The sequence below is a fragment of the Gymnodraco acuticeps genome, unplaced genomic scaffold, assembly GCF_902827175.1.
Source record: "Gymnodraco acuticeps unplaced genomic scaffold, fGymAcu1.1, whole genome shotgun sequence".
Lineage (NCBI taxonomy): Eukaryota > Metazoa > Chordata > Actinopteri > Perciformes > Bathydraconidae > Gymnodraco > Gymnodraco acuticeps.
Window position 1 is genome coordinate 1,596,127 of NW_022990295.1, and position 12,026 is coordinate 1,608,152.

General features: G+C 42.5%; 1 protein-coding gene across 1 annotated transcript in view; it reads right to left on the reverse strand.

Moving 5' to 3' along the window:
- Positions 1–612: 612 nt before the first annotated feature.
- The window catches only part of clic4 (chloride intracellular channel 4), a 29,248-nt gene continuing 17,834 nt past the window's right edge, over positions 613–12,026 (reverse strand). Inside the window, 6 exon segments of the mRNA XM_034222301.1 lie at positions 613–2,275; positions 4,727–4,855; positions 4,857–4,909; positions 5,850–5,956; positions 6,502–6,627; positions 8,322–8,431. Coding sequence (XP_034078192.1) covers positions 2,111–2,275; positions 4,727–4,855; positions 4,857–4,909; positions 5,850–5,956; positions 6,502–6,627; positions 8,322–8,431 — 690 coding nt within the window. The 3' untranslated portion in view covers positions 613–2,110.

The window sequence follows — 12,026 nt, forward strand, 5'->3', positions numbered from 1 at the left end:
TTACTCTCATGGTCTTCCTCAAATGACTATGTTGCTTATTTGTCTTCTGGTACATTTGCGAGATCAGCATCTTTGATGTTGTGTTTTCACTATTCTAATATAAAGGGATAGTTTTGATGCTTTCTAGTGATGGTTGCTTGATAGCTCCTATATGCAGAAACAGACTGGAGTACTTGCATAGAGGAAATTCACTGCTGTGGATGGGAGAGCTGCAAAATGCACTTGAGCCACACAAAAAGTCCCAACTTAAACCAATATCAGTTGAAGTTTATGCTATATTTAGAAAACAGGAAACTGAATTCCTTATCTATGCTATCTTCAAAAGCCACCAGACTACATCGACAAGAAAAAGAAGTAACTTTACCAGGCTGGTAGAAGTGGCTGGTTCACCGTTCATGGATCTCTCAATTTGTGTGCATTATTGTGGAACTTGATGATTTTAAAAAGGTTTCATTTTGGATAAATCAAAATTAAAGAGCAAATTCATGGACATGGTGGCTACCAGTAAGAAAAGAATAAATAAAGTGGTATACTATAGGATATGAACATGGAAGTAGTAAATAGAAGTAAGGCTTAATGACAGTCAAAACACTTACAGTTACAAAAACAAAGTCAGAGTGCCAAGAAGTTTATTTAAATTCAGTCAATATTGTTAAGAAAAATAAAAATCCATGACATAGCTTGTATATTTTCTTTGTACAACATCATGTTGTAAAGAAAAACAGGTAAGGCAAGAGGAGATGGTTTGAATTCAATTCCAAGCAAGCAAGAAATGAGCTTGTTCCCCTCAAAATTCAGATGAAATGTATAAAATGTACGCATTGAATTCTGAGCGAGCAAAACAAATATTTACAATTCCTTTTTTTTGTAATCAAATTTGTTTAATAACAAAATGTCTGAAAAAACATGGCAAATGAGAGAAAACAAAACATGTTTTTGCTTAATCCGCATTAAAGCACTTTTGGAGCTACTGTATCATCACATACATTCACTACCACAGAGATCTACATACTGAAGAGACAGGTATTCGTTTCATTGCTACTCTCCTCTTTTGACATAAATATGTTTTGTGCCGCCTTTTACTGACTGCACATTAGTGTCCTTCATTCTGTATGCTATGGAGAAGGAAACAGAGTGTGTGGATCTTTTTTTACATAGCCGGAGTCATTTCATCCACAGTGAGACCAGTATAATGTGCCCTTTTTGCTCCTCCATGTGTAATCCAAACTACGGCTACAGTCAGCACGACTTTCCTTCATGCTTCACAAGAGAAGACGAGTCAAAGAGCTTTGCTATGTCTGGACATCTACACCTTAGATATCTGTAAGCTACATGGGGTTGATTATTTCTTCACCTCAGGTTAGATTTATCCCGATTCCTGCAGCACGTACAGGAGATTCCCTCCAATTCTCCAGAGCTGAGCTACAAGACTTTTGCCAATTTGAGGCAATGAGGAAATCAGAGCATGGATACCAGGTAGCTTTACCTGCAGTTACAATTATCTTTGATTGAGTTGAGTCGCTCAACATTAAAATAAAGCGTCTCTCACTTGATATGCCAACCACTCTGGTTTGGATTTGCTTCTACTTGTCAAATACTTGAGCGTAGAAAAAAAACACTGTTTACAATGCCTCTTAGTAAGCCAAAAGACCGGGAAAACTGCTTCTCAGTGTTCATCCTAAAGCAATCCTAGAAAGAGCCATTTCAATATTAAACAGACAACAGGAAATTAACAACAGCTTGTGACCTTCCCCCTGCTCCAGAGGGAAGGTCACCTCGAAGGTCAATTATATATTGATAAGCGCTAATACACATGTCTGGCTGCTTCTCACGTGGCCGAGCAACATTCATCGGCCTATGAAAAACAAAAGTAAATTAAGGACGGAACAACCGTGGACTTTTGCTGAATCAACAAAAAAAGTAGGTCTTCGGAGAAAGAAAAAAAAAGGGATTGAGAACGGTTCATGCATTGGGCTTCGCTTTAGATGAGAGAAGGAAAAGAAGTCCAAAGTTATTTCTTTCTCGTGAATGAGCACATCAGTCCCGGGGTGGAGGGTGTGAGAGAGAGGGGGGGGGGGGTTAGGGGTGAGGGATGGATGGACACGGGAGCTTATTTGACCAGCCTCTTGGCTACGTCTCCGTAGGCGATCTCGATCTCTTTGTCGCTGGGGCAGGTGTTGGTGAACTCTTCGCGCGTGTAGGCGATGTTCAGGTACTTCCAGATGGAGCTCATCTCTTTGGGGATTTCAAAGCCTCTGTACTTATTGGCCACCACCTTAGAGGAAGATATCGGAAGTTAGAAATCTAAACACAATCCACCGGGTGATATACTCTTCATAAACTCAAAGAATCAGCAAAACTATGCAAAGATCAATAGTCAAGAAATAACACTTTTATTATATTTGGATAAATTAAATAAATGTGGCCCCATATACCAATAGTGGAGCAGTTATTGGTGAGTAATTCTTCATTAAAGGTGGGGTAGGTAATTTTGGAGAAACCAGCTCGAGTGCGCTAGAATTTGAAAATACACAGCCCCTCCCTGTCTCCCCTTCTGCCACTTCCTTACAGAGCCCCTCCTCCAACACACACGGACGCCCACATGACCAATGAGGGCACGAGATAAGTTTGTGCACAGATGGAAGGCTGACAGGCAGGTAGGCCATCCAGTTATTTTAGCCGGGCCGGCTAAAATGATTGGTCGTGCTTTTTACAGCGCTACGGCTTCCACAGATGACATGTTTTAATGGATTTTTTGTCAAAGCACTTAAGATATTCATTGCTATCGGGATGTTAAGAGCATTCCATGGAATATAACAAAAAGTGTATCTCGAGCCGGTTTCTCAAACTTACCTACCCCACCTTTAAATTGCTCTATGCTGCCCACAAGGTGTCACATTTGTAAAGCTGAAACTACTAGTCACTCAACAAATCGATCAACAGAAAATTCCTCAATAATTATTTAATTAATTAGTTGATATAATACTTATTTTTTTGATGAAATTCATCAGTAGTTGAAACCCTATAGAGTTGTCTCAACATCCTTGCAACAACAGAACATGTGGCAAGTCGTTCAAGGATATTGTTTGGAAAAAATATAAAACACACAACCCAATATCACTGAAATTCAAATGTCGCCCAAAAATGGTGACATTTGAATTTCAGTGATATTGGGTCGTGTGTTTTAAAAAAAAAAAAGGTCCCACGTACTCATTGTTCACTCACTCACTTAGCCTAAATAAACTGCTTGTTGGGAGCATGTTATCTCAACTGATATATCTCCGACCCTCCCATTAGTGTTGTTGGACATTTAGATAGATAGCAATAGACTGAAAACAAAAAAAGGTGTGGGGGTGTAGTGTTTTTGGATGCTCTTCACACCAACAGTTTTAGGTTCATGGAGTTTGGTGACCTTATGCCTTTAAAGACCCTGTGTATCCATCTGCTGTTTTCATCAGGGGACTGTTTAAAAATGTCATGCTAACATACTAGCAGCAGCCAATTAAAGCCCCGGCCACACAAGGACGATAACGGTCGTATCTGCTACAGTTCACTATCAGATAGACGGTTCGGCCACACGAGGCTGACATGGAAATGCAGAAAACGATAACAGGTCCCAAAGTGGGTAGATCTGCAAACGAAACGCTCTGGGGGGCCAAAGGGCTCTGTGTTTACGCCCATACGATCATTTCCTGATAACGTTGAAGCAATAGCCCCGCCTCTCCCCACCTCTCCTGCTCAGAGAACAGCTGCTGGGCTGTCAGAAGAGGGAGAGGAAAAGAGAGGCTCCGTTTTTTATTCTTATATGATTATATAGAGTCGTTATTCATTTGTTTTAAAGCTCAATAAATAACAAAGAAGACCTTTGACCGGCACTTTTCTAATTTTCTCCGGAAGATTTCAACTTTAACGGACATGTTGACCGACGAATAAAATCTAACTGCAACTCTCCCGCACGGTCCCCTCGTCCCTTGGAAGAGGCAGAGAGGTGGGTGTTTTTCATCTGCTGGTGGAGTACCGGAGAGAATTACAGCAGCAGGAGCAAACGCTTGCCTTTGGGGAGGGAGAAAAAGAGCCAGAGCATCCACAGCGGAGAATAAAACGAAAGGCAACCATGGCAACCATGGGGGAAAGTCTTCTTCGCTGCTTTTGTGGCAGGACTACAGCGCCACTTACAGGCCTGGCATATGTACTACAGCGTCTCCAGTGCTTTCGAGCGGTCTCGTGTGAACGGACACGTTTCTGGTGCCTGTTGCGTGTGGTGTGGACGGAAGACTTTTTTGATAACGATTGCGGTCCGTTTGCGTTATCGTCCTCGTGTGGCTGGGGCCTAAAGCTCCTGCTATGAGTAGGAACCAATGTGTGTTTATTCAGAGATTCGTCCGAAAGGTAAACAGTTGTTGAACACACACACATTTCGTACTGCATTGTATGTTAATTTTGAGTATATGAGAAAGGCGTGGATGTATACTAGATTAGCAAGAATGTCTGAGTATGCGATGTGAGCTTACTAGTACCATCATGAATTGAATAGGCAGTACATTATGGTTGAGTATGTATTAAACAGAAGGTTAGTATGCTCTGGCTGACCACTGCTGAGGTTTAAGCAGGGTGGAGCTCTGCTGCGTATTACATAAGGTCACCAATCTCAATGTAGCAATAATTTAAATGTTGTTCTACCAGAACTACAATGATTGGGTGACGTTTAAAAGTCCCCCCTGCTCACCTTGACTATGTGCAGCTTTGGCAGCAGGTTACAGTCGGCCAGGGTCATCTCATCCCCGTCCAGGAACTTGCGGCTGGAGACCTTGACGTCCTCGCTGCTGTTGTGGTCGATCTCGTCGGGCAGCGGTGAGCGAAAGATACTCGTCCAGCTTCTGCAGCGTCTTCATGAGGCCGCGCTCCAGACCTATGAAAGATAGTTTTAAGTTAAATTCTATTTTCAGTAAATAATATTTAACAATGTTAAACTGGGCTCAACAGTGCCACTCCCAGTAGTCCACCACATGGGGGCAGCATTTCATCAGGAGAGTGGGCATGAACACTACTAATGCAGGAAACAGACACATCATGAACACCAGTACAATCCTAGCAACACTAGCATTGTGAACCACTGCTGTAACAAATGTATTATATGTTAACTACCCACCACACATTTGAATTAATCGCACATATGATTTGACCTTACCCTGTATTCATCTGTCTATTGATCAATCATTAACAATTCATTCTATTGTTGGAAATTGTGACATGAATGTTCGATCCAGTAGTTCAACAGTACTTGTGAACTGTAACTTTGGAGAGCACTTATCATTGAACCATGAGATTCAGCCCACAACTCTGTTGACACAGCCTGGGATTTCACCTACAGCTCACCATGGCTCAATATTTTTCCCAGGGTGGAGAGAGCGGTCAACTAAAACATGATACAACGTCTTGGTATTTTGTGCAGATCATAAAAATCATTCAAGGGAAACAAGTCCACAAATTGTTTCACCCAGGATGAACCAGAATCTATGGCGACTATATACATACTACAACAAATCTAATTATCTTATCAGGGAAGTGTGTAGGTGGAGGGAGGAGATAGTGCGCTCCAGTTCATTCTCAGAATAGCTGCAGTGTGGTTTTCCAGAGAGCTCCAGCAGGTGAGACAGGGAGGGTGAGGACAAGAGGAACAAAAGCTCTGTGTTCCGGAGTGAGGCTGTAAACCACCAATCAGGGCAGGGCTACCAATGTCGCCTGGCAACCAGAGAGCTCTCCAAACACAATTGGATGGTTTATGATCTCTGATCTCATGCGTGTGTCTGTTCGTGTGTGTGTGTTTGTGTCAAATACAGATAACTCACCCTCATTTGCATCTGGTTTGGAGTTCTTAATGAATGCTGAAAACTTGGCGAAGATGTCCATCCCAGCTGTGTTTGACTCTGGGTGTCTGGCACCAAGCTTGATGTACCTGCACCCAAGAACACACACTCAGGTAAATACACATCTGTATGTACATATGAGGAGGTAAAGTGCAAGTTTTGATAACATTTATATTAATGAAAATAAATGTATCCTATTAACTATTGTTGTTTGTAAAGACAAACACTGATACAGCATATTTCTCTGTACTGCCTGCATTAATTGTCTAAAAATGACATCAACAAAAAGCTCTATATAGTCATATTTGTGGGGTTTTTGACATGTTTTCCTTATCATACCCAATATATTCTTTGGACACTATCACAATCGGTTTTATTACCAAATGGGTTTACACATACGAGGAATTTGTTTTGTTGTATATGGTGCATATAAATACACCTTTTTTTATCGGAACAAGGTTAGGTAAAACCTCGTACAACCTAGATCTATATGGCCTTTAGCTTTAAATACTTGCTAACAGAGCAATTAAAAGCTTATAGTGTCCTCGTGACAGTGTGCAGTGTGTACAGAGATTAGGTGTGTACAGAGATTAGGTGTGTCAGAGCGTGGCTGGAGGGTTGAGACGGCACTCACTTGGGTGGGGAGAGGACATCCTCAAGAAACTCCTCGATCTTGTTGACGTCAGTTTTGACCTCGCCGTTGAAGGTGATGAAGGGGGGGTGTGTGCCCGGGGCCAGGTTCTGGAGGTCGGCTGGCTTCCTGGAAGAGAAATGAAGCGAATGTTAGTGGATTTAAGAAAAGGGAACAAAAGTAACCATGCAACCAATAAAATCTGTATAAAAGTGGTTCTGGTCTGTTTGAATACGTGTAAATATATTCACTGTATATATTTCAAGCTAATTCAAACATTGAGAGTGATACGTGTGTTTTCCTCTGTCCCCATGAGTGTGTTTGTGTCTCCTTTTCTCTCTGCAGCCTTCAAACCAGCACATTTTGTACCAGATGTCTTTGGCAGGCAGATGACACTGACGCACACATAAATAAAAATGAGCATGTGTTGAATGAGGAGTGTGAACACAACTCACTAGGGAAATCCACAGAGCCCAGATGCTTAAATCCCTTCAGCTTAAAGGCAGCCAACCAAACAGCGGTGTCTTTTTGAACCTAACAGATTGGTGTTAGCCAGCAGACAGTGTGAATCCTCTTTGATGTTATGTTACTAGCAACAACATGTATCCATAGAGAATCTAATACGCTCCAGCAGTGGCTGTGTTTTGGGACAAGCCATCTGAGGGAACAGAGGAACAGGAAATGACTTCAACTCTTAGGAATGCAAAGGGGAAGTGGCACCCTTACCGATTTATATCCAAGATGAGCTGGTAAAAACTGCCTTATGACTCGCATGCTTTTATCATAGAAACAAATATGAACATGATATCCTTGACCCAAGAGAAGACCTTAACATGTGACATACATGTCCTTCTACATGTGTAACACTATTCTCCCATTTAAATACTACAATAAAAACAGCCATAAACACAGCACACAACTTCTGTTGCATTACACATGCGCTTTATGTTTACTCAAGGTTACCGACACTTAAACACATGGAGTCTGGATCTCTTGTTCCCCTGGAGAGGAGTAAAAAACAAAAGTCACTCCAGCTGAACAAAGGGGTTGTCTGACGAGTGAAGGATAAACAAACACTGCTAAGTAGGCGGACATCCTACATTGCTTTTTACAGGAGATCATCCAGCTCTGTACTTTGCTACTTGCCCTCCGCTAGGGAAAATCTATGGAAATGAATCTGAGCAGTCATCTAGATCGTGCATGCATGTGTGAAGAAACCCAGATGACTAGTCAAAAAGACCCAATGTCTATCATTATATTTCTGTTGATTTGTGTTATTGCGAGACGCCCGGTGTTGAAAGAACGGATGAAATGCGTTTTGGAACATTACTGCAGAAGTCTCGAATCTCTCAGTCAATACACACATGACGCAGAAAGACCTTATAAACCACACGTTGATCTGATGTCTGAAAATAGTCCGGCATTTGCCCGTCCCGCCTTAGGAAGTGGAACAAAATGTAGGGTGATGAATCACCAAAGAGAAAGTGATGGGTTTGGTAGAAGTTCTGCTACAGGAGTCCATACGTTACTTTGAGGTCAGAATTGCAGAGGATCAACGTTTTCTGATTCCTGTGGTGAAAAATAACTTGTTCCCCACCAAAATCTGGAAAGGAAGTGGGTGGAACCTTAAGAACCTTAAATAGCCTCTCCAGAGTCTGTGTGTTGATATTCCTCCGGCCTGAGAAAGGGTCATGGGAAAACCAAATAAGCAGCGAGCGTGTCGGGGTGGGGCTGTATCAAAGCGCTACAGAGCTGCCAAGGCCTTTGTGGAAACCTGCAGAAGAGAAAAAGAAAGAAGGATGGAGACAGAGAGCCAGACTCACCTCTTGAGGTCCACTGTGGTGACGTTGAAGACGACTCCTTTAAGCCACAGGATCATGAAGAGCCTCTGGGAGAAGGGGCAGTTTCCGATGCTCTCGCCATCACTTCCTGCCTGAAATAGACACACAGATTTAAAAAAAAAAAAAGACTCCCCTAAAATGATCAATACCGGCATATTGAGTACACTTTATTCTCTATATTTCATAGTTTTTCCTTGCACTCAGGCAGCCCTTTGGACAGGGAACTGAATCTTGTCTATTAGGGTGGTCCTTAAAATTGAAAGTCGGAAAGTCTAAGCTCCAACCCCCAGAATTCATTCTATTAGTCAAGAAAACTCTCCTGGTGAATTATTTTCCTTAATCTGACAACATTTACCCCTCCCCCATCGACCTTGAAGTTTAGCCTCAGTTGCAGCACCGTGGCTGCTGGTGGGGCAGCCAAGGTTGATGAGGGAGGGGTAAATGTTGTTGGAATTTGAATAGAATTCACCAGGAGAGTTTTCTTGACTATCATAATGAATTCCGGTGGTTGGAGCTTAAAATAAATGAATTTGAAAATGTACATGGCACTAAGGACCACCCTATTGTTGTCTATACTCGCTTGAAAGCCAGCGTACTCTTTTGGCAAAAACAGCCATTTTATCTTCTGAACATGAGAGTTTGTAGTCTATGGCTGCATTGATCGGTTTGTTTGTGTGATGATGCAACTTTGGTGTTTTAAATGGGTATCTCCGATTAACCAGTCACACAAGACAAACCAACTAACCGATGTCTATAGGATAGAATTCTGCAAGTTACTGTCAATTTGGTGAAAAATGATTAATTAGGAGGGCCTTTCTTTAAGGTCGCGAAAAAGTGTTGTTACTGGCCCCATCCACATCAGTACATTGCTTCTGTGCCAGTACTCCTACCTACTTCTTCAAATTGGCGGTGTGCAGACCGTCCTCTACTGTTATACAGCAACTATGGATAAGTACCTCATTCAACCCCACTTCAAACAGTACAAACTATCCCTTTAAGGATACATCCCAGATTGTAATTATTGCAAGCATAAAATAAATATCAAGATAGCAGATCTTAAAAACATCTGTAACAGGTTTTCAGGCCCTGATAACACCTAGGGTTAATGCTGAGGCCGAAACACACCGAACAATCTTGATAGAGATCGCATCTCTGTTGCTCAACCTTTATGGCCCCGGGCGTTTTACTGCACTCACCCAGAGAGGGCCCATCGCAGACAATGACTCCTTCATACACATTACAGGCTGCCCTCGAAAAGATTTAAGTAGGAGGGAAAGAGTGGAGAGAGTCGACCCCCCTTGTCTTAAATACTTCAGCACACTTCCCCTCCATTAAAGTGCACAACAACTGTCCAAGAGTAAGAGGAAACTTCTGGAGTGATTAAGACCGTGGTCCGCCTCTTGTTTCCTCTTTTGCTAGACTGCACAAACACAAGACTAAGAAGTTGCTCAGGGAAGTGTATCAATGGATGCGGCACATGTCTTTAAAATTAATGACCATATCTCATCGGTTAGCACCAGACAAAACAAGAGTGCGTTTCGAACACTAGAAACACAACCTGCTCGCTTTTTTTTAAGCTAAAGAACTGATAGAATAGTCTGAGCGCTTCATGGAGGACAGGGAAACATTGCAGTGATTTCTGTCTCACTATCACACACACAGCAGTATAGAGAAAGGCGACGGGAGGATGCTGCAAGCTGTCAGAGATATCTCCGCTCTTCCTAACAACCATCCATCTCTTTGTCTCCCACTCTAAATGGTTAGAGACTCACAGCCATGTATGGAGTGAGTCGGCTGTCGCGCAGGACAAATATAGTTTGGAGTCTACATCAGAAGGCAGAATAAGAGATTCATTTGATTAACTGAGCTTTGTGAAGTATCCTAATCAAATCTGCAATGCTGATAGAGTAATGCCTGCTCCAAGATATAGATTTTCCCTAAAAAAGAAAAAGAAAAAATCTTTATTCTACCTTGTTTCCACATCATTTAACAACCGTTTCCATAGACTCAGAGCATTGTGACTATGAATACCAAGCCTCTTGAGGTATGACGTTATCCAGACAAGGCAGGCCAAAAGAGAATGCACCTTATTCATCCATTCACAAGGACAAGCATGGAGGTCATTCAGGTACCGCCGCTCTGGAATGAGCCTCTTCGTTCAGTGTATTATAGTAGCAGAGCCTTAGCCAAAGCGGCTGAATATCGTTTGGCTTTGTCTGCCTCTTGTGGCGTCACTCACTCCTCATTCTGCATGCACTCCTGCAAAGGTAATATGCAAAGTGTGTCTGTACGAGTGATGCAAAAGCCGTACTCAAATCACATAGACCGGAAAAAGAGCGCCGAATAAAAACAAGATTCAAATGTAAACCACTAGTTTAACAGAGTATTGTTTAACATCAGATGTGCATGTCCTGCAGCGTCTTTAATAGTGGACTTTGTTCTGGAGTGTTCAGTGAGTCCTGCAGCTCCTTGCTGCTGCTGTTGTCCTCTGTGTGACGCCCAGTGGGATGCTCTGTTTGATCTGCCTGCTGGCTCCTATTGTACTGCGGATGCCCCCCCCCCCCCCACTCTGAATTCAATATCTGCAAAGCTTGGATTAGATCTTTGCCTTTGTCCAGCAAATTAAATTCCCCTTTTCACCTTACATGGTTCAATTCTGATATAAAGCATCGGCCATGAAGAGTATCCCGGTTCTTGGCCTTTCATACATTAAACTAGCATTAGCTGATCTTTAGCGGATCAGAAACACATCAAATGGGATGATAACTACATTTTCCCCACAGCGCTTACACCTACAGCGCACCATTCAGTTCTGGATCATGGGAGCACAGCAACCGTTCCCATGACAATGGCCAGGGACATTATGACATGCACAGAGCGTAGAAGGGATCACAAAATCACAGGAGAGCTCCTTTTCTGTAGGGGTTGAGAATTCAAATCACATAACGCAATGTCCTTTTTAATTAAAAAGATGTTTGCTGCTCTTCAACACAATGAGATGCTTTTAAGCTCCAGTTCTGCCTCTCGAGTTGCCAAGAAGATGGCCACAGCAGCTGAGAAAGACAGTTCACACTTTTCTTTCTCTTTCAGTCTGTACTCAGAGTCATGGCAATGCTCCTGCCCTCTGCAGCAGAGAAGACTGCAGCTCTCTGTGAAAGACACTGCAGAGAGAGGGATGAACAGCGAGAGAGAGATATCATAATAAATAGGGAGGGAACGAGGTGTCAGAGACATGGGGAACAAGCGGTAATCAATGCTCTTAGTGGGAGAAGAAGACGGCAGGCTTCAGAGGCTGTGTGCTGTTTGGCACGCTGCTTCTTCTTTCTTCTTCCTTCCCCCTTTATCCGTCTCCCCTTATCCTGGGCCCCTCTGTCGAGTCAGAGGGGGGTTGGGCATTTTAGGAGGAGGCAGAAACTATTCCAGAAATGTCCTGTTACTCCCGCCGAAGAGGGGGCTTTGTTTAGTTGAAGTAATGATGCTGTTGGGGCAGCCTTTCCGCTGCCTGTGACATATAAACTGCTGCTCTGATGTGCAAGTGTGTAGGAAAATATTGATACATTTTTATATCACAATAAAAAGTTCTGCATATATTGTATAGACTAGATGTAGTTACCAGTTCTGATAGCATGAAAAAGTTAACTTATTTTTACTAAGATTATATGCAAATTTGGTGTGCTCTTAAAACAG